Genomic DNA, 23,505 nt, shown 5'->3' on the forward strand with positions numbered 1-23,505 from the left:
GGTAAGAAACAAAAATGTCTGCAAAAGAATAAACACCAAGAAGAAGAAGAAAAAGAAAATTATAAACTTCAGAGGAAATATTTGAAAAATATGATAGTCAAAGAAAACAACATATTATCAATTAAAAAAACAAAAAACAAATTTCAGAAAAATGTGTATCCATGTATTGTGTATGTCTTAAATACAAAAATACATTAAAAAGAAAAGGCAAACAGAAATTAGATTATTGCAGTGGTTATTTTTATGAGACGGTAAAAAATAGGCCTTTACTGGTATATTGTTTGAATTTCTACAATCACACACTATAAGAAAAAAAACTAGAAAGATATTTCCATTTTGAAGAACAACTGTAAGTAAAAGAGAACTTTTTCTTATTTACAGGAGAACTTCAATACTTAACAAGAAACATCCTGAATTAGTGAGTGCTTGCAAGTCTCCAGCTTACGGAATATTTGCAAACTCTCTCATGACCTAAGACATTGAATGATTCAAAAATTAGTGACTTTTCCTTCTGAGAAACTAACCTCTAAAAAGCAACGACAGTAGATTTGCTAGTCGATGAACCTAGTTACGAGGGCTAAAAGTTTGTTTTAAAACAAAAGGGACAATAGTGAACTGTCCCGCTTTAGTGAACTGTCCCTCTTCTCTTTCCCAGCCAGGGGTCCAGCTTCTCCTCACTCTTTGCGCTCCACCCAAGGTTGTGTCAAACTAGCAAGGGAAAGACAGAAATACCTGTGATGCTTTGTATTACCTGCTGTGCTTTTTACTCTCAGGTATTCCTTTTGCGTAAAAACAGAGAACAAAGAAAATGAAGGAGGAGGAGGACGGAGAGAGGAGGAAGAGCAGGGAAAGAAGGAAGAGATTCTCAGCTCTTAGTGTTTTAAAATAGATTTGGGAAACTCCCTGAAGAGAGATTATAAGGAAAGAAAAGGTTTGGGACGGCAGAAGCCAACATTAATGCCATAAATTATGAAGAATGCCTGGGGCGTAGGAGGCGCCCCACCTAGCCTTGCTGGTGTCTCCAAAGGCTGGAGGAGGGCAGAGAGTTGAAGGAAGCAATTCAATTAGCCACAGAGTCCCCCCTGGGAGGTGAGGGGTGATGCAGTGTGGTCATGAAAAGACTCTCAGTAAATTGGAGCTCCAAGGGCTTGCTTCCTAGGTAAGGTAAGGTCCAAGAGCTGCTCCCCACCTGACAACAGAGTGACAGCATGACTGGAGGGGTGACAGCATAGTGTGTTGGCCAGAGGCCTGAGACAGCCTCTTGAGCCTCCCAACGCCTCAGAATGGCATGAGGGAACAACAGGAAGTTTTCCTCACCCAAACAGGGCCACAACAGTGGCTGAGAGAGAACCAGAGCACCTGACGGGGCCTGGAGTTTCCAAGTGGAATATGTAAACTGAAGACCGGAAACAGACAGAAAACAAACATTAGCAGATGCCACCTTAGAGAGATGCAGGTCACAATAGAGGATCTCCCCCTCCACCAAGTTCCTCACACAAGCAGATGCCACCCCATGCAGAAAGAGGGGAAGGGGGAAATCCTGAGTTAACTGAGGAAACCTGGCATTGGCTGGATCAAGCCTCACATATCAGGTAAAATGGGGCTCACAAGAAAGGCAGAGTTATGTTACAAATTACATTTTACATTGCTGTAGGCCTGAATTTCCGGAGTGTGCAAAGTGAACCCACCAGACCGGCTTTACAGGATTGTTTTAATATGACAAAGTGAGACTGAGATGGGGCAGGTCCCACATACACCTCTCCAACTATCAGAGGCTTGTTGGCATTACTACAGCTCATGATTTCCTTGCCCAGTAGCTTTCAGCTCCACTATTTACTAAACAGAAGGGGCACTGCAATGTGGCCAAGTTTATTCAGCTTATTTTTACTGTAAGCAAGAATACACCAACGCATTACCTCAGCATTAGCATATTTCATTTTCCCACACGTAAGTGACGTGACCAGTGCTTTTAATTCAGTCATCCCACCTGTAACACAAGACATTATCTCTAAGCTGATAAGACACATTGATTCAAGATTTCCTTTATATAGGAGAATACAAGACTCAACAAGGCATTTTTCTCAGGAGCTACAATCCAGACCAGTTTTGCTGCTTGCTTGTTAAATCCAATCTGATTACAGTGGATTAAAATAAACTCAACTGACTGTCTTCACCTCCTGCCAGGCACCCGGAATGATATCGATTGCTTTTCCTTTATTTTTTTTTTTTAATTTTATGTATTTATTTTTTCCCCCAAAGCCCCAGTAGATAGTTGTATGTCATAGCTGTACATCCTTCTAGTTGCTGTATGTGGGACGCGGCCTCAGCATGGCTGGAGAAGTGGTGCGTCGGTGCACGCCCGGGATCCGAACCCGGACTGCCAGCAGCAGAGTGTGCGCACTTAACCGCTAAGCCACGGGGCCGGCCCTAGATTGCTTTTCCTTTAAAGTTATACCATTGGGAGCAAGAAAGTAATTCTCATTAATATATTTATCACAGTAAGGATTGAAATTGCATGTCTATTGTATATTAATTACGTAATTACTTAATTTAAACTTGACAACTATCCCCATTTTATAGATTAGAAAACTGAGTCTCAGAAAGGTTAAGTTACAATAAAGGCACAGAGTAAATGGCATTGGCTATATTTGAGTCCAAGTTTGTCTGACTTCTTTCCACTCTACCACAATGCCTTACTAATGAAAATACATGAGCTTATCTTAAGCTTATACTTTAAAAAATTCCTGTCAAGGAACTCAAAGTCTTGGATAACAAAAGTCATTCTACCACTCCTACCACTCTCATCTCCTACCCACTGTACATACACCTTCCCTCCACCACACTCACTCACTCCCATTCCCTAAACCCACTTGCCTTCTTTCAAGCCTTTACAAAGCCGTTCCTCTGCTTAGACTGTGCTATCTTTCCTCCTCACTTAGAGAATTCCAACCCATCCTCTAAATCAGACAGTGACTTTGAAAGCTTTGCTCCCTCTCCCCAGGAGAATTAGCTGCCTCCACTCCAGCTTCTGCAACTTGGTGATCTTTCCATCACAGCATACAACATATCCCTTGACACAGGCATTTGTCTGCATGTGCCTCCGTAACCATGACTAGAACACTAACTCCTCAAAGTCAGGGTCTGGGGCCTACATCTTTGCATACCCGTTAATCTAAGGCACTCAGCGCACAGCGGGAGTTCAACAAACGCTTGTTGAGTTAATGAATGAATTTTATTTTTAATCAAGGTCTATATTTTACATGTTCTAGACTGTGGATGAATCATATGCAGGTAAGCACTGTGAAGTAAACTGGCTCTTAAATGATTTTAAGGATGACCACCAAGAACGGCTTCACTCACCCAAAGCCAGTTTTTCTAGAGACGCCCCCCGGGTCTCAACACTGGCTCAGCCCAGGCGGGAGATGGCCCCGCCTCCCTCCCTGCCAATCAATCTCTCCTCGCGCCTGCGCAGGCACCGCCCTCCCCCGGAGCCCCGCCCCAGTCACCGCTCCGAGGTTGTCGCGGGCGGTTAGGTCCGGCGGGAGCGTTTCCCTCACTGGCCCGCCCGCTATGACGATCACCTACAGCTGCATTGCTAATGGCCGAGCGGTCCTAGCGGAGCTGGCCCTGACGGGAGGCTCCTATCAGGTACCCCTGGGTCTGCACCTCCGCCTTCCCGGGTTCCGCTTTTCGAGGGTGGCGCCCACTGTATCCGCCCCTCAGGGCTGAGGGGCGGCCCGGGGCGGGCTGTGGGGGCTTGAGGCCCCGCCCCGCTAGAGGCCACGCCCCCGCGCGTGGCCGGGCCCGCGAGACCGTAAATCCCAGGCGGAAGCCCTGCGCGCTCCCGGACTGCGGAGCCGCACGGGCGCCGTCCAGGGGTTAGGGTTGGCGCTGCACGCTACCCGTTTGGCGGTGATTTGCAGCCACGTTTAATTCCGGAGACCGTTAAAGATTTTCTTTCTCCCGCGGAGAAATGGCCTGCAGTTCAACACACATTTACTGAACGTGTGTTGGTTTCAAACTCCTGGGGTAAAGGTGTGGGGGATGCAGCAAGGAAGAGAAGACGGCGCCTGGAGTTGTCACTTGATGAACTCGTTGTCCGTTTATGCCCAGGGGCTATATACAGTTGTCCTACAGGGTAAAAAGTATTTCAGTGGAGGTAGGTCGAGATTGCTCCTCTAGCACTCAAGATAGGTGGCTGCTTGCCGACCACAGAGGGGGTGATGTTAGTGTGCTTGGCTTAGAAGCCTTCTGAGAGTTAGTCCTAGCCTAGCACAGGAAAGGGGAATAGGGATTCCATGCAGAGGGAACAGCGCAGTGTGTTTGGGAAACCTCAAGAATCTCAGTGTGGCTAGAGCACAGAGTCGCAGTGTATAGCGGCTAAAGATGAGGTCAGAAAAGTGGGCAGAGGATAGTTAATGAAGTATCCTATATTTAGTTTGTTTTATTATCCTAGAGAAATTGAGGAGCAATTAAAGATTATAAATAGAGGAATAGCAAAATCTGATTCATCTTCTGGGGAATTTGGTCTGGTTATAATATGGAAGATGGATTGGAGTGGAGAGAACCAGTTAGGATGGTATTGTTATAGTTTATGTAGGAGATCTAAGGGTTTAGGCTAAGGCAATGACAGTGCAGATGGAAAAGAAGGGGCAGATCCTAAAGAGACTTTGTAAAACTAATCCTCAGGAGTTAGTGACTGGTTGAATATATGGGATAAGGGACAGGGTCATGCCTAGGATGATTCTCAATTTTTTTTGTGTGTGTGGGAGGAGGAAGATTGGCCTTGAGCTAACATCTGTTGCCAGTCTTGCTCTTTTTTTTGCTGAGGAAGATTGGCTCTGAGCTAACATCTGTGCTCATCTTCCTGTATTTTGTATGTGGGATGCTGCCACAGCATGGCTTGATGAGTGGTGTGTTGGTCCATGCCCAGGATTCGAACCTGTGAACCCCGGGCCACCGAAGCGGAGCACGCAAACTTAACCACTACGCCACTGGGTGGGCCCCTCAATTTTTTTTTCTGTTTTTAAAATTTTTTTCCTCCAACTTTGTTGAGATATAATTGACATATATCATTGTGTAAGTTTCAGGTGTGCAATGTGATGATTTGTCAAATTTTTGTCTTCAGTGTCCTTAAACAAGATAGGATCTACAGACAAAGGAGGATTGTAGGGGAGAGACTCAGAGGGAATGCAGGAGAAAGAGAGTGCAGTTTGGGACAGGTTGAATTTTGTTGCCTCTTGGAAATGGCCAATCTATTTGTGTATTTATTCCTCCACCTTATTCCCAAAAGATTTGTCATAAAAATGTCGAATAGGTAGCACTCAGAGGTTCAGGGCTAACAGTTAAAGAGAATAGAAATGGGTAAGATTGCCCAAGAAAAGTATAGAGAGTGAAAAGAGAAAAGGACGAAAAGGCAGAACACTGTTTAGGAACAGAATAGAGAGATGGGTCACCAAATGAGAGCAGTGGTATCCCGAAAGCCAAGAGAAGAAAGTTATAAGAATGTCTCCTGCCCCAAAGAAGTTGAACAAGATCTAAAAGATGTTCACTGACTCAACAATTAGAGGATAATAGGTGATGAAAGAAGTGGTAGAGGCAGGAGCCAGACATCTTTAGGCCAAGTGAATGGGAGATGAGGAAATATGGAGAGTGACGTTAGACTGTTCTTTCAAGAATTTAGGGGGGCCGGCCCAGTGGCGCTGGCGGTTAAGTGTGCGCGCTGAGCTGCGGCAGCCCGGCGTTCGTCGGTTTGGATCCCGGGTGCACACCGACGCACCGCTTGTCAGGCCATGCTGTAGCGGCGTCCCATATAAAGTGGAGGAAGGTGGGCATGGATGTTAGCCCAGGGCCAGTCTTCCTCAGCTGAAAAAGGAGAGGATTGGCAGATGTTAGCTCAGGGCTGATCTCCTCACAAAAAAAAAAAAGAATTTAGGAAAAGAATGAGATAGGGTGAAAGCTAGAAGAAGCATGGTCCAGGAAGGGGCCTGATTTTTTTAATACAAGGGAAACCTGCACATGTATGTAGGTTAATGGAGGAGGAGAAGTGGTTGAAGGTATAAGCGAGGAGGGGGCTATTGGTGGAACAAGACCTGAAGGAGCACAAAGGAAGGGAATCCAATGTGGCAGTAGAGATGTGAGCCTTGGATTAGAGAAATGCCCTCTTTCTCCTGGGGAAGAGAGGGGTGTGGATATAGACATAGAACCTAGTCTCCTCGGGGGCGCTCCTCTTTGCCAATCCCTTAAATGCTGTGTCCTCAGCATTCTAACTTCAGTCGTCTTGTAACTTGACACATTCATTCACACCCATGGACACCTTTACTTTGATCACTGCCAAATCCACTTCCAAAATAATCTCTCTCCACAGTTAGATGGCCTAGTAGAAGTTCAAACATGTCATGTCAAGAACTAAATTAATTCTTTCCTAACAGATTCCTCCTCATATATTTCTAATCTTGCTGAGTAGCTCTACTGAGCCATTCAAGCTGGAAACTCAGAGTCACCTTCAAGTTTTCCCTTTTCTTCACCTTCACATTTGTTCTTTGACACCAACTTCGATCAGTTCTGTCTCTCTGAGTGTGTCTTGAATCCTTGTTTCTGAACCATGTATTCTTCTAGGCCCTCATTACTTCTCACCAGGGTTATTGAAAATGGCTCCTAACTGATCTCCCCAGACCTTAGCCTTGTCCCTCTCAAAACCAGTCTCCACACTGCTGTTCAAGTGATTGTTCCTAACAGTAAATACGATCGTGCCACTCCCCTGCTTAAAATTATTTGGTGGCACCTGGTTACATTCAAAATTAAACCCATACTCTTTAGCCTGGCATTCAAGGCCCTCCCTGGTAGGGCTTTTCCATGATTATCTCCTTCTCTTCTCCACATATCCCTGTGTTCCAGCTATCCTGAACTTCATGTGTTCTCCAGTCTCAGTAGGATCTCGCTTTGCATCTCCTGTTCCCTCTCCCTGAACCTACTTTTCTCCACTTTTAAGCAGTATAACCTCTTCTTTGCTTTGAGACTTTTCTCATTTTCTCCTTGAAGCCTTCTCTGTACCCAGGCTAATTTACATGTCTTTACCAAACTCGTTACCAGGCTGAAATGGAATCTTTTATTTCTCTGCTCTGCCTTCAGACTCCTTCAGGACTAGGACTCTCTCCATCTCTGTCTTTCCAGTGTACAATGCCTAGTACATAGTAGGTTCTCAATAAACATTTAATTAATTAAGAAGGGAGAGAGACATAAAGTTGAAGGAGTTCGTAAGCCCAATGGCCTCTCTTTATGAAGCATGCAGGAAGGTAAGAAAGTGGAACAGGGTGGGGCAGTATGCAATTGGAGGAAAGGATTAAAGGTTTGGAATGACTGCTGTCAGAAAGCTGACCAGGGAGAAGAAAAAGGATGACAAGGAGCTTTAAGGGACAGTTCTGTCTTTCCTCAGTGCTAAATATTCATGTCACAAATATTTTATATTCATTAGAAAAATATTAGTATCTACCAAAGCTTAATGATGAGATCAAATCAACTGCTATTATAGGGTCCTGGAGCTGGACAGCATCCTAGGGATCATCTTGCCCAATCCCTTCATTCTTCACACAAGGAAACAGATCCAGACAAGTCGCTTTCTTAAGTTGTGCAGCACGTTAATGCAGAAACAGAACGAGAGCCCAGTTTATCACTCATTTTACTGCCTTCTATTGCCATTTGCTTTGTTTCCAATTTTGCTATGATTTCATTGTTTGTATACTCTAAAAGAGACACTGGGGAAAGCTAGAGGAATGTTCCAGTGACGAGAATAGAGTAACTGAAAGTTTATGTATTCCGTTAATTTTTCATGTGTCTTAGGAATCCTTTCCCAGAGCACACTGCCTAGATTTTTCAGGCAGTATCAAAAATTTCAAGCATTACTCTCTACCATTAATAATAAGCTGTACCCTCCGGAAAAGTTTTTATTTCAAGCGTCATTATGTGGAAAGGGAAAAGTTAATTAGGAGCATGGCTATTCAAGTCTTCTTAGGTAACTTTCAGGTTCCTGCCTTCAGACTCCTTCAGGACAGGGAGTGTCTTCATCCCTGACTTTCCAGTGTACAGTGCCTAGTAAATTAATGGGATTCCATAGGATTAACCTTATTTAAGGTATTCTGGATAATTTCAATACCTTGCAAGTTTTCCCCCAGAGAATGAGCCTTATAAGAAATAGGTATAAGCGATCTTAGCAATTATTTGTTTTATAGAAAGAGATCAGTGAATAATAGTGAATAAAAATTTTTATCTTAATAAAAAAAAGATAGAAGACTTCTTAGAGTATTCAGAGAATAATAGCTGAATACTTTTAATCCATTAACATTTTATGTATAGTTTCAGTGACTAGTGGTCACTGAAAAGATAATTTTATTAGATAGTGTTTCCCAGCCTTGAAGCCATATATAAGATGTGACTGTAAAAATAAGACTGATTAGTGCAACCTATCTTTGCACACTTATATGTATATACACAAAGTATGTGTATATTTATATGTAATTTTAACATTTTCCTTCAGATTCATATGAATATTTCATAACTTTCCTCTTACTATGCATTATGAATAACCATTCATTAGTTCTCCTAGTAAACAGTTGTTCCTTAATAAACTAATCAGAACATTGGTAAATTTAGGAGAGGAATAATGAAAGACACCACAATCTTCTACAAAGTAAATGCTAACCATTTATTTTTAGGAAGCAGCATCAACAGTGCTTAGATTAGTGCTTCTTAGAGCTGAACCAAAGACCATAATTCAAATGGGAAGGTAAGGCATATTCTAACAAAAGTCTACTTATTAATGATTACCAGCTTATAATTCCAATGATAATGACATGAGGGGAAAAAAATTAGTAGCACATATTCTTGATTGAACCCTCAGAAAGGAGAACTTCTATATGTAAAAGTATAAAATCATGAATGGGAATGATAAACACCAAATTCAAGATAGTAGTTACCTCTACAAAGGGAAAGGAGAAGAAATTGAAGAAGGGTATACAGGGGACATTAATTGTATCTGTAACATTTTAACTGGATGGTAGGTCTACAAGTGTTCTTGAAATGTTATTATCCATCCATTTTTGGTAAACTCAAAATATTTCGTTAATAAAAAAGAAAACTTCCACTTGAAAATATCTTTAATAAGACCGCTCCAAGTTTTACTTGGGGCCTTACATGGTATGGCCTAAAACAGTCTTGAAAACGTTTTGCCAGTAAAGGAACAGGTGGGTAATAACAGAACTTCTATTATTTTTAAAATCGTCATTGTTTTTTTGAATAGATTTGTTTTAACCTTTATATTGTAAAATAAAACAAAATACAAAAACCACATCAAGCAAATATATAGCTTTGTGAAGTTTTACAAGGGAAGCCCCCCCACCAACTGCAACTCCCTCTAAACCAAAAACATAGAGCACTACCAGCCACCCAAAAACTCCCCACCCATGTGTCCTGTCCTGTTTACAGCTTCTCTCTCTTCCCCAAATCAACCACCATTCCAGCTTCTATAGCAGTCACTTATCCTGTTTTTCCATTGTCTCTGCACCTAAATGTGCATCCTTAGACGTAAGAGCCCAATCCTGCCCATTTTTTAATTTGGTGTCTTTTAAATCTCCTTAATCTACATATTCCCCCTCCATCCCTTTCCTTTCCTTACACTTTATTGTTGAAAAACCTAGAGTTTCCCACAAATCTAGTTTTGCTGAGCGCGTACTCAAAATGTAGTTCACCATGTTGCAAGCAGCTGGATCCAGAGGCGTGATCTCTTTGGCAAAATGATAGATGTTTTTTCATCAGATGGTATATAATATCTGCTTGTATCTCCTTTTGCCATGTTAGCAGCCATTGATACTCATTGCCTATACCCTAGCGCCATTAATTTATTGAAGGTTGCAAAATGGTGAGATTCTAGTGTTGTTTTCACTTTTAGCCGGAATGATTTCAAAAAAAAGACGCTTTCCTCATCTACTATTTTCTTACTTATATTGTGCACTCTAATTTGAATCTTTTGAGCTCCAGGGATTCTATCTTTTGAATATTCAATCTCTTGAATCCCTGAACTCCAGACTCGTTCATCCAGCTGCCTATTCCACATCTCTGGTGGATGTCTCATAGGCATCTCAAACTTATGTCCAAAACCAAGCCTCCTCCTGCAGTCTTCCACATATCACCTTTCCAGATCCTCAGGCCTAAAACCTTTGTCATCCTTGACTTTTGTCTCTTTTACATCCAAATCCAACCCATCAGCAAATCCTGTTGCCTTTACCTTCCAAATATATCCAGAATCTCACCACTTCCACCACTGCCGTAGGAACCACACCACCATCATTTCTTGCCGGAGTAACTCTATATAAAATTACGTTCATTTTTTTTTTTCATTTTGTTTTTGATTTTTAGGGATTGCTCTCTGAAAGTTTGATTTAATAACATTTTATAATTATGCAAAACACTTATATGATTCCAAAGTCAAATCTACAGAAAAAGTTGCCTTCAAGAAGTCTAATTTTCATTCCTTTACTCTCCACATTACTCTCTCTCCCCCTATATAGGTAACCGTTTTGAATAAGTTTTTAGTTTATAATGTTCTTTTCCATTTCTTCTTTTTCTGTAAGAGATGCATACGTATATTTGAATTTCCCTTATGTTAGCATATGAGAATAATAGACAAATGGTAGTACATCATACGCACTTTTCTCCAGATTGCTTTTGTCAGTTAACAGTGTATCCTGGACATCAGGTCTTCAAGGTTTTTAACATTTAAAGATGGTTTCTGAATGTTACTAATAACATACTAAAGGTAAATTTTAAAAATCTCTCCTTTCACATCCAGTATCAATTTATATACTTTTAGAGAGATGATAGAATTAGCAACTCTTTTTTTCAGCAAAGACTCCTCCCAATTTAGAAATAAAAATATTTTCCAACTGGATATTATGTGTATCAATCAATATCATCATTAAAAATATTTGTAGCATATTGTATTCATGATATGATATGAAGGATTTATGCTGAAAGGGCACATACTTTAAATTTTCTGTCTCCCAGATTATCTTTTCTACCTGTTTCTGAGTTTCCTCATTCTCATGTATATCCAGTTTAGCATTTGACCAGGTCTGCTGCCTGTTAACCATTTGGATATAGGGTGTTCGAAATGACTAGCTTAAAGCCTAGGCACCAAGCCACGTTTTTATTGCCATATTACTAAATTTTTTGGATTGTTGGTCAGTAAAGATGGAGGCACTTTCCAAAAGTCTTCTAGCCTCCTTGTGTGTGACTCTGAGAAGGCACAAAAGGTCTAGAAATTGGAGTGGTCAGGATAAGGTACACTTTAGAATACTATAGGGGAGTTTAATTCCCTCCCCTGACTCATCTTGTTCTCCAGAATATTTGGTTTTGGCAGTTTACAACTTTTAAATCTAATCTATCGTAATAGAAAGCCAAGAAGTGCCAAAATTAAATATGTCTACCTAAAAATATAGGGATAGTAAAAATCAGTGAACATAGCATTTTCTATTAGGTCAGAATCTTGATTCTGTCTTAGAATGTGAGTGACTTCTATCAAAGCCATTTCAAATATATGTATATTAGGTTATTAGAGTTTCCTCTTTATTATAGTTTATTTTTATTGATGCAATTTCAAATATATATTCAAATTTTATAGAGGTTCTATTTAACATAATTTAATTTTTCAAATATGTGAAAGATTTTCTAATCTGATTATAAAAAGTTAACTATATAGCTTTTATACTATTAATGAAAGCTTGAAAATGAAATTAAATTCTCTGCATGGGTACTTAATTTCTTCAGTATTATCATGTAAATGAATGTATTCTTTTAAAGCTTTGTCTACCATACTCTCTTTATTGATGGAATCACTTACCTATGTGCTTCAGACAATGCCCTGGATACTGTAACACCATCTGCATTTCTCAAAAATGTAAGTAACTTCTTATATTACTTTAAGGACTTTTTCAGTTTCTGAAATTTTGAGGTCTCTGTTTTACAGTTTATTAGTAATAATGTCACTAACCAAAAGCAGATCACTCATCTGTCTACAAAGCAGAGCCGTTCATGAAACCTTCAGAGGTTCTTTACCCTCATCCTTATCTGTCTCCTGCTTCCACACTTCCCCCGACTCTAAAGCAAGATCTGCAAAGACGATCCACTCAGATCTATCAGAATTTTTCTTTATGTTTATTTGCTTCTTTAAAAATAAGAAAGAGGGCCGGCCCTGTGGCTTGGTGGTTAAGTGCGTGCGCTGCGATGCTGGTGGCCCGGGTTCAGATCCCGGGTGCGCATCGAGACACCACTTCTCCGTTCATCCTGAGGCCGAGTCCCGCATACAGCAACTAGAAGGATGTGCAGCTACGACATACAACTATCCACTGGGGCTTTGGGGGGAAAAAATAAAATAAATAAAATCTTTAAAAAAAAAATAAAAAAAATAAAAAGAAAAAGAAAAAGAAAGAAATTAAATTTTACTAATATTTAATATGCTTTTTCAATAGCATATGTATTTAATTTACAAATAGTTACATACAAGACTTCTGGTAGAAAATATGAATCATCATTATAAGAGTTAAATGAAAAGAAATATTTTTTCTAAATCAAGACACATACTATCTTTAGGGAAAGTTTTACCAGAAAATTGCCAGTGAATATAAAATATGGCAGAGTACTATGTGTTTGTACTTATGTAAATACATGAGATTTTATACATTTCTTAAAGGGTAATGAACCTTCTTAACAGATATCACCTGTTGCTGACTATCACCCAGTTTGATCTCCAGCCAGAGTAAGGAGACTTGATGAAAGGCAGTCTCAGAGACAGACTAGGGCTAAACTATTATGCTGGTAACTTTATGGTCCAGATACTATGTTTGTTTCTTATTTTAAAAAGTAAATAATACTAATCTTCAATTTTATTCACAAATATGTAATTCAGGATAAATATTCTAATAAAAAATATTAACAGAAAAATCAATCAGCCCTACTATAGTTACTAATAGTTATTCTCCAGGCACATTCATGAATCATGCATATATTTTGTTTAGTGTACCAACTTGCTTTAACACAGCTCAAACTGTAACCATATTTGGAAACAAGGATTATAAGGCCTAATATTGTAATTCACTCTACAGTTATGCCTAGACAATTGTTAGAATCTAGATGGTAAACACTGTTAGCCATTTAACTGACTATACTCTAAATTTTTTTCTCTCTGCCATTGTGACAAAACAGCCCAACTTTACCACCTTTCCAAAACCAGATGACACAAAATTGCTAACGACGTAATTTTACCACTATTTCTGAGGAATACAACATTAAGTACAAACAATTGTTAGAATTCCTTCTTGAGACTTCAAAATGTCCTATAACAACCCTATAAGGTTTTTTTTTTTTTTTTTTTTTTTTTTTTTTTAAAGATTTTATTTATTTATTTTCTTTCCCCCCAAAGCCCCAGTAGATAGTTGTATGTCATAGCTGCACATCCTTCTAGTTGCTGTACGTGGGACTCGGCCTCAGCATGGCCGGAGAAGCGGCGCCTCGGTGCGCACCCGGGATCCGAACCCGGGCCACCAGCAGCAGAGCGCAAGCACTTAACCGCCAAGCCACGGGGCCGGCCCACCCTATAAGGTTTGAAAGATAGTATCATGACATTTAGTTGGGATTGTTTTATCATCATTGGATGGATTTTGAGGGTAGGGGCAGGAGGGGAAAATGAAAAGCATGATTATTTAGAAAATATCATCAACTCCCATCTTTCCTTGTCTGGCAGACATAAATGTCTGCTCTTTCCCTCAAGTCCTCAGATATATCAAGGTAGCACCTGCAATCTCATGATATGAGGTTGTGCTCTGGACTGCAGCAGTGGAGAAGACTGGGCAAGAATGGTTTTCATAAATACTGCATCTTTAAATAGAAAGGACAGCCTGCCACCAAAAGTCTAGAAATGTTCTAGTTTCTTTTATTTCAGATTTCTGCCAGACTTTGCTTCTAATAAACATGTGCTCTGTAATTCTCCAGTTGAAATTATCTATATAGTTTGAATATTTCCATTAATTTCCCCAGGTCAGTGATACTTTCCTGAGAAATCCTTTGATGTCACAAGAACATTTTTCTCCTTCAAATGCAGTTGCTGCAGATTTTCAACAAGTATTGGGAAACTATATGGTATGTAACCTCCAACTGTATTTCTAAACATTGTCATTATTACAGCTGACAAGTCAGTGGGGAATTATGAGTTAAGAGCTGTAAAGATAAATGAGAACTGAGAACTTCTATCTCTGTATAATGATAAGGAATGATGTCCATGATATATTGATAAGTGAATAAAGCAAGATAGAGAAAGTATGTAGGGTATACTGTTATTTATTTACCATTCTTATATGCAAGCATTTAAGAAAGGGGGAATAAATACAAATATATGTATCTGTTTGCTTATAGTTAAAAAAAAAAAGGGAGGGGGAGCAGGGGAAGGATAAACCAAAAACATTTCAGTGGTTGCCTAGGTAGGGATGGGGGGACAGGAATAGAAACTAGACCTCTCTGAATGAAACTTTTCTTGCAAATTTGATTTTGGAACCATGTAAATATTTTACATAATTATAAAATACTATTAAATTAAATATTTAAAAAGTAGTCCCTCCTAAGTGAAATAAGACAGTCACAACAGGACAAATACTGTGTGATTCCACTTATATGAGGTACCTAGAGTAGTCAGATTTATAGAGAAAAAAAGTAGAATGGTGGTTTCCAGAGCTTGGGGGGAAAGGGAGGAGGAGGAGTTAGTGTTTAATAGGTACAGAGTTTCAGTTCGGGAAGATGAAAAAAGTTCTGGAGATGGATGGGGGTGATAGTTGCACAACAGTATGAATATACTTAATGCTACTGAACTATACAGTTAAAAATCATTAAAACTGTAAATTTTATGTATATTTTACCATAATAAAAAAATTTTAATTTTAAAAAATAATCCCTAAAACTTACAAGCAAATAAAAGAAACTATGTCTTGAGTTGATGGCTTAAAAGACAGAAAATTTATTTCAAGTGACTTTAAAACATGGTAATTTGTATATTCCTAGTGAGGTTACATCTTAATGAAAAAAGGACTAAAAATCAATTTTAAAGTATTTATTTTCAAGTGTCACATTATTATTAATAACATTGGTGTTGCTATTCTGAAATTGGTTTATATAGATACAGATATATTACTTTGAATAATCGAGTTAATGTTATTAGGAATCAAGATTTTCAACAAGAAGAGTTATAAATGTAAAGTCAAAGAATTAAGTAAAACCTTATAATCCTAAATTTTAATTGAAAATTAAATAATGAAAAATATTTAATTGAAAATATATCTCATGATATATTTTCTCTTAAAAAAAAAAAAGTGTTTCCTAGCCTTGCCACTGAAAAACCCTAGAAACAATGACTAGCCCAGTAGCAGTGTGTCCCCTCAGTGTATAGATTATAGTTTCTAAATACCATTTTACACTAAAAGGAACCAGGCCTGACTCCAGACATGGAGCAGGAAACATAAGTCAGAAACTTTTTGTCATATCAGAAACAAGGAAGCGTTCAAAATCTACTGTGCCCATGTCAAAAGACTTTAGGAGCCACATTGGAAAGGTTGCCACGGGCAAGTGATGGAATAATTTGAACATCAAAAAGAATAATAACTGCAGTGGATTGTAACACATCAAATATGTTAAAATCCGTGAATTCCTAGATACTACCAAAGCGGAAAAAAAAGCCTCATCAGTCAACTTTGGAAGATACTAAGGATCCACCTCATCACTCTGAAAACCAATAAATAAAAGAAAAGGGTCAAGCATTTATTCTGACTTTCCTATATGAACTATACCTCAAAGGAACCAATAGTTGATGGGAAAAAGGGGATTTTTGGTCTTTATACAAGTATTCCAGCTAATAAATGAAGAAGAGGTGATAAAATATCACTATTTTTCAATCCCTAATGAAATAATGGGTCTAGGCAGTCATCACCAATGATAAAAAATTAGGTGAAAAGCTGATGAGGAATTTCATAATGGATGAAACAGGCTCAAAAGACCTAAACCCGTTGATTATTCCGAAGGTCACAATAAGGGAAACAGTCAATCAGCAGTTATGTGTTTCCTGATGTCACACAATGAGTAGTATACAGCACATATCTGAAGTACGCTTGCCCAAAACATCAAACCTGCATGTGACTGAGCCTTTAGATCTAACTAAATAAATCACTGACCACTTTAAATGATACCACAGCAATGCAATCAGCAAAATCCAGAATATGAAAAACTCTACAAGACAAATGACCCAATTTCTTCAACAAATAAATTGCAAAGGGGAGAAAAGTTAAGGAGAACTCACCAATTTAAAAAGACTTAACACATATCAACTAAAAGCAACATGTGGACTTTGGATCCTGGATCAACAAAACAAATGTAAAAAAAAATCTATAATTTGTTTTTGATAAATTTATACACAAACTGGATGTTTGATGATATTAAGGAGTTTTTTAGATGTGATAATCATGTGTGGTTTTTTTTTTTAAAAAAATGAGGTCATGGGGCCCAGCCGGTGGCATAGCATGCTCCGCTGCAGTGGCCTGGGGTTCGGATCCCGGGCGCGCACCGACACACCACTTGTCAAGCCACACTGTGGTGGCGTCCCGTATAAAGTGGAGGAAGATGGGCACGCATGTTAGCCCGGGGCCAGTCTTCCCCAGCAAAAAGAGGAGGATTGGCAACAGATGTTAGCTCAGGGCTCATCTTCCTCACAAAAGAAAAAAAAAAAATGAAGTCATATCTTGTAGAGATACAAACTGAAGCTTTACAGATTAAAAATAATAGAATATCTGGGATTTGCTTTAAAATAATACATTTTGGGAAGGGGTAGACAGTTGGTATAGATGTAACAAGATTGGCCATGTGTTGATAATTGCTGAAACTAGGTGATGAGTACCTAAGTGTTGATTATACTATTCACTCTGCTTTTGTACATGTTTGAACTTTTCCATTATAACATACTTTAAGTATACCTATATTTGTTTTCTATTTATGTGTAACAAATTACCACAAATCAGTGGCCTAAAACAGCACATTTATTTTCTCTCAGATCCTGTGGGTGAGAAATCGAGGCGCAGCTTTAAGTGGGCTCTCTCCTCAGGGTCTCACAAGGCTGCAGGCAGTGTGGCAGCCAGGCTGTGTTCTAGTCTGGAGGCTCTGGGGGAGAATCTGCTTACGGGGTCATTCAGGCTGCTGCAGAATTCACTTCCTTATAGCGGTGCCAGGGGTGCAGCTTTTTGGGGCTGTTAGCTGGAGGCTACCCGAAGGTCCTAGACACTGATAGCAGTTCTTTGCCACGTGGGAGTCCTCAACATGGCTGCTTGTTTGTTCAAGGCCAGCAGAGGAGTATCTCTCACAATGCTAAATATTAAATAATGTGACATAATCACAGGAGTGACATCCCATCACCTTTGCTTCTATTAGTTAGAAGCAAGTCACACTTAAGGGAAGGGGATTTTACAAGGATGTGACTCATTGGGGGTCACCATAGGGTGTGTCTATCACAATGCCTGACAAAATAACTAAGGATAGATGCTTTTATATTAAATTCATGCATTTTTTATGGAGAATTCTACATATTCAACACAGCCGAAATATATTATTAACATAGCTCCCTGAAAACTAGTTACCGTGCGAAAATATGCACATTTTAAGCAGTTAACACATCTAACATCAAAGAAATTTCTGTTTAACATTTATAAACTAACCTGGTAAGCTTTAAATCTGTAGAAAATTTTATAAAAGTTGTTGACTTTCTTACACTATAATTAACAAAATGAAAAAAAGTAGTTTTGAGAGATTTCAAAAAATATATATAAATGTACCAAATGCCATTGAATGGACTATGGATACATTATCTTAACAAAACTTACATGATTTTCTTAGATTAAAAAGATTAAGCATTTTAAAAAAGGAGAGAAAAAAAGAAGAGGAACAAAAAGAAAAATCAAATATTAACCATTCATCTTAACTTGATTACATCTGCAAAGACCTTATTTCCAGATAAGGTCACATTCACAGGTATCAGGAGTTAGGACTGGAACGTATCTTTTGTGGGGGACACAACTCAGCTAGCAGCCTCTTCTTTTCTACATTTACCTAGTGAGCTCCTCACAGAATGTCAATTGTGTAAGTTGCATAGTCCAGTAAACACCAAGACCAGAATTCTGCTTAAGGTGGATTTGATCACTTGCCAAAGAACAGGGGTTTTTAATATCATTTTTTATTTAAAAAGTAATGCTCATTAATAAAGGGAGATAATACAAAAGTATATAAAATGAAATATGAATATCTCCTACCATCTCAACCCAACCCCCCTGAGGGGAGCACTCTTTGATGTGTAACCATCCAGAATTATTTATATATAGACGTGCACACACATTTATATATATATATGCATATATATGTTTGTAATATATATATAACATAAGTTTATACATACTTTTTAAATTCACAAAACTGGAATCATTAATACAATGGGTAAAGGCTAATCTCTGGAGCTTCTTGAGTCTGAATCCTTCTTTTGCCTCTAGCTGTGTAACATTGGACAAGTTATTGACTTCTCTCAGTCTCAGTTTTCTTATTTAGAAAATAAAAGATGATGAGTACTACTTTACCCGGTGGTTGGGAATTAAATGAATTAATACATGTGAAGTGCTTAAAACAGTGCCTGGCATGTACTAAGATTTCAATAAGTTATTATTTCATATTGTTTTTCTGCAGCTGCAGCTTCCTTTTTTAATATAACACGATATCTTAGAGATTATTTTTTGTTAATATGGATAGAGTAGAAGATAAAAATAGGAACAAAGAACAAGAGCAAGGAATAGAAAATAGTAACAAATATGGTAGATATTAATCCAGCTATATCAATAATCACTTTAAAAGTTAATGGTCTAAATACACCAATTAAAAGACAGAGATTGTCAGATGGGATTTAAAAATAAACTGTCGGCCGGCCCCGTGGCTTAGCGGTTAAGTGCGCGCGCTCTGATGCTGGCGGCCCGGGTTCGGATCCCGGGAGCGCCCCGAGGCACCACTTCTCCGTCCAACGCGAGGCCGAGTCCCACGTACAGCAACTAGAAGGATGTGAACCTATGACGTACAACTATCTACTGGGGCTTTGGGGAGAAAAAACTGAATAAATAAAAAAATCTTTAAAAATAAACTGTCAAGAGAAGGAGAAGATAAGCCAGAGACTGGGAGAAAATATTTGCAAAAGACAAATCTGATAAAGGACTGTTGTCCAAAATATGCAAACAACTCTTAAAACTGAACAATAAGAAAATAAACAACCCAATAAAAAAATGAGCCTGGGCCGGCCCCGTGGCTTAGCGGTTAAGTGCGCGCGCTCTGATGCTGGCGGCCCGGGTTCGGATCCCGGGAGCGCCCCGAGGCACCACTTCTCCGTCCAACGCGAGGCCGAGTCCCACGTACAGCAACTAGAAGGATGTGAACCTATGACGTACAACTATCTACTGGGGCTTTGGGGGGAAAAACTGAATAAATAAAATCTTTAAAAAAAAAAAAAAAAAAAAAAAAAGAGCCAAAGACCTGAATAGAGACCTCACCAAAGAAAACATACAGATGGCAAATAAACATATGACAAGATGCTCAACATCACATGTCATTAAGGAAGTGCAAATAAAAGCAACAATGAGAAACCCCTACATACTGTTAGAATGGCCAAAATTCAAAACACTGACAACACCAAATGCTGACGAGCATGTGGAGCAGCACGAATTCTTATTCACTGCTGTACCACTGCAAAATGGTACAGCCACTTTGGAAGACAAGTTTGGCCGTTTCTTACAAAACTAAACATACTCTTACCATAAGATCCAGCAATCACACTCCTTGGTGTTTACCCAAAGCAGTTGAAAACTTGTCCACACGAAAACCTACATATAGACGTTATAGCAGCTTTATTCATAATTGCCAAAACATTGCAACCAAGATGTCTTTCCATAGGTGAATGGATAAATAAGCTGTGATACATCCAAACACTGGACCATTATTCAGCACTAAAAAGAGATGATTTATCAAGCCATGAAAAGACATAGAGGATCCTTAAATGCATACTACTAAGGGAAAGAAGCCAATCTGAAAAGGCTACATACTATACGATTCCAACTATATGACATTCAGGAAAAGGCAAAGCTACAGAGACAGTAAAAAGACCAGTTGTCACCAGAGCTTAGGGAGAAGGAAGGCATGAATAGGTGGAGCACAGAGGATTTTAAGGGCAGTGAAACTGTTCTGTATGGTACTGTAATGGTCAATACATGTCATTATACATCTGCCCAAACCCATTGAAGGTACAATACCAACACTGAACCCTAATGTAAACTATGGACTTTGGGTGATAAAGATGCATCACTGTAGGGTCATCCGTTGTAACAAATGTACCACTCTAGTGTGGGATGTTGATAGTGAGGGAGGCTTTGTGTGGTGGGGGAGAAGGTGTATGTAGGAACTTTGTACTTTGCACTTAATTTTACTGTGAACCTAAAACTGCTCTTTAAAAATGTCTACTTAAATAAATAAACAAACAATTTAAATTTTAAAAAAACACTTCCACTGCTGATTGAATACATTAACATATCCCTCTGCCGCCACCTCCCCTCTCACTATTTTTTGCAAGATTAAGGTGGGACAATTTGAGGCTTAGTGGATTTCTTATGCTGAAATATAAGGGAAATGTGCCTTTGACACTTTTGTTCCAATTTGTACAACATATTTTAATAGATTTCATTTCTAGAAAATAAAATTTGTATTATATTTCACTTCTATATAGGTAAAATACAATAAAAATCAAGATACCAGCTCTATATCCACACTGAGGAGTCAAGTAACTGATGTAAAAAATGTTATGACCCAAAATATTGACAAAATTTTGGAAAGCGAAGAAAGATTGAATATCTTCCCTGATAGAACAGATGATCTTCAAACAACTGTAAGTGATGTATGCCTGTCTTGATATCCAAACAGTGCTCTACACCATAGGATTACTGCCCTTGAGACAAATTGCCAAAAGCGAAAATATAAGCAGGGATACTGTGAGATAATCCCATGTCACCAAACTATGGCTTTATCAAAAAATTAGTGGAATGCAACAAAAATATTAAAAAAATAATTATAAAACAATCCTAATTTAAAAACCCATTAAAAAGTAGGAGGGGCCAGCCCGGTGGCATAGTGGTTAAGTTTGTGCACCCCGCTTTGGCAGCCGGGGATTCGCAGGTTCAGATCTCGGGCACGGACCTACGCACCACTTATCAAGCCATGCTGCGGCGGCATCCCATATAAAGTGGAGGAAGATGGGCACGGATGTTAGCCCAGGGCCAGTCTTCCTCAACAAAAAGAGGAGGATTGGCAACAGATGTTAGTTCAGGGCTAATCTTCCTCACCAAAAAGAAAAAAAAACATTAAGAAGTAGGAGGTGGTTATTTGCATAACAGAAAGATTTCTTATATTAAGAAACACACAAGTTAGTCAACAAATACATTGCAAGGGAAAAAAACGAGAGGGAGAACTTACCAAAAAATGGACTTAGCAGATATGTCAATTGCATTGTGTGGTCCTTATTTGGATTTTGATTCAAACAAACTATAAAAATGAAAATTTATAACTTCGTGAGACAATTAGATATTTGAAGTCTGGCTGGATATTAGATGACATTAAGGAATATTATTAATTTTTAGGTGTGATAATGGTATTGTGCTTATGTTTTGAAAAGAGTCATTAGAGATACATACTAAAATATTTATGAATGAAATTATATAATGTCTGACATTTGCTTTAGAATAGTTCAGGATTGAGGAAGTAGAATGGAGTATACATGAAACAAAATTGGCCACAAACTGATAATTGTTAAAAGTGGATCTTGAATATATAGGGCTTCATTTTACCATTCTATCAACTTTTGTATATGTTCGAAATTCTCTATTAGAAAATGTTTTAGGGGCCGGCCCCATGGCTTAGCAGTTAAGTGCGTGTGCTCCGCTACTGGCGGCCCAGGCGCACACCGACCCACTGCTTGTCCGGTCATGCTGAGGCGGCGCCCCACATACAGCAACTAGAAGGATGTGCAACTATGACATACAACTATCTACTGGGGCTTTGGGGAGAAAAAGGAGGAGGATTGGCAATAAATGTTAGCTCAGGGCCGGTCTTCCTCAGCAAAAAGAGGAGGATTGGCATGGATGTTAGCTTAGAGCTGATCTTCCTCACAAAAATAAAAATAAAAATAAAAAAATAATAAAAAAAAAAGAAAATAGTTTTAAAAGAATAAAGGTTGAATAGTTCCCTTAGAGCATTTTAATTTTGTTTTTACAGATCTTTTCTAGAAACACAGCCACCATGTAAAGCAAAGTATACACATATTTTTTACTCACAAAATTCTATTGATTCTACCTCCTAACTTGTTTTTTATTTTTAGCCTCACTTTTTCACTTTTGAAATGATTTATTAAGGTATTATTTACATAAAATAATATTCACCCACTTTAAGTGTAGAGTTGGATGAATTGTGGTAGTTGTGTACAATTGTGTAACCACAATCAAGTTATAGAATAGCTCTTTCATCCTAAAATCTTCCTTATGACCTTTGCAGTTGACTCTTCCCCCACCCCTGACCCCAGCCAACCAGTGCTCTGCTTTCTGTCACTATGGTGTTACCTTTTCTAGAATTTCTTATAAATGGAATTATGCAATACATAGTCTTTTGTGTTTGACTTCTTTCACTTAGTATAATGTTTTTGATATTAATTCATGTTGTTGTTTGTGTTAATATTTTATTCCTTTTCATTGCTGAATAGTATTTCTCAGAATTTTAAGTCTACCTGCCCATCACTGTCTCACTGCAAGCTCTTTTATCTCTTGTCTAACTGTGGTAATCCACGGATTTAATTTTTCTCCCTATTTTTAGTTCTACTCTTCTCCAGTCATCCTCCACACAGACACTAGAATATTCTTTTAAAATGCAAGTATGAGCATTATCTATAGACTTCTTAAAACCCTCCAGTGGTGCACCTTTGTCCACACAGGGTAGAGTCCAACCTCCCTAACATAATGAGCTTTTTTCTGACTATATTTCCTGTCATATCACCCAGAGGTCACAGTCTTGCAGTTTATAAATCTCAAAAAATACCAAACTATTGCTAGTTCTCCAAAATACATGTTGCATTATTTCACATCTTCACACGTACTGTTCCCTCTCTTTTCTCTTACCCTGGAAAACTTCTACTCAAAACTTCTTCATCAAAACCCAACTGAAGAATCATCTCCTCATTGCCCAAGGTGAGTTTATCACTCTCTCATCTCTGCCATCCCTGCTCCTTTTGAAATTTTTTTAAAATTATTTATTTATTTATTTATTTATTTATTTATTTATTTATTTTGGTGAGGAAGATTGGCCCTG

The 23,505-nt window shown here is 38.6% G+C and overlaps 1 protein-coding gene across 2 annotated transcripts in view; it reads left to right on the top strand.

Annotated features, from left to right (window-relative positions):
- The first annotated feature begins 3,321 nt into the window (after positions 1 to 3,321).
- The window catches only part of LOC147916492 (uncharacterized), a 37,464-nt gene continuing 17,280 nt past the window's right edge, over positions 3,322 to 23,505 (top strand). Inside the window, exons 1-5 of one of the 2 annotated variants that reach the window (XM_087434496.1) lie at positions 3,322 to 3,648; positions 8,712 to 8,782; positions 11,854 to 11,950; positions 14,086 to 14,187; positions 20,882 to 21,040. In XM_087434496.1, the coding sequence (XP_087290622.1) occupies positions 3,322 to 3,648; positions 8,712 to 8,782; positions 11,854 to 11,950; positions 14,086 to 14,187; positions 20,882 to 21,040 (756 nt within the window). Of the gene's footprint in view, positions 3,649 to 3,869; positions 4,160 to 8,711; positions 8,783 to 11,853; positions 11,951 to 14,085; positions 14,188 to 20,881; positions 21,041 to 23,505 lie in introns of those variants that run through there. The other variant, XM_087434497.1, reaches the window with a different exon arrangement.

Source organism: Ceratotherium simum, chromosome 8 (assembly GCF_057802395.1).
Source record: "Ceratotherium simum simum isolate JZ-2026a chromosome 8, ASM5780239v1, whole genome shotgun sequence".
NCBI lineage: Eukaryota > Metazoa > Chordata > Mammalia > Perissodactyla > Rhinocerotidae > Ceratotherium > Ceratotherium simum.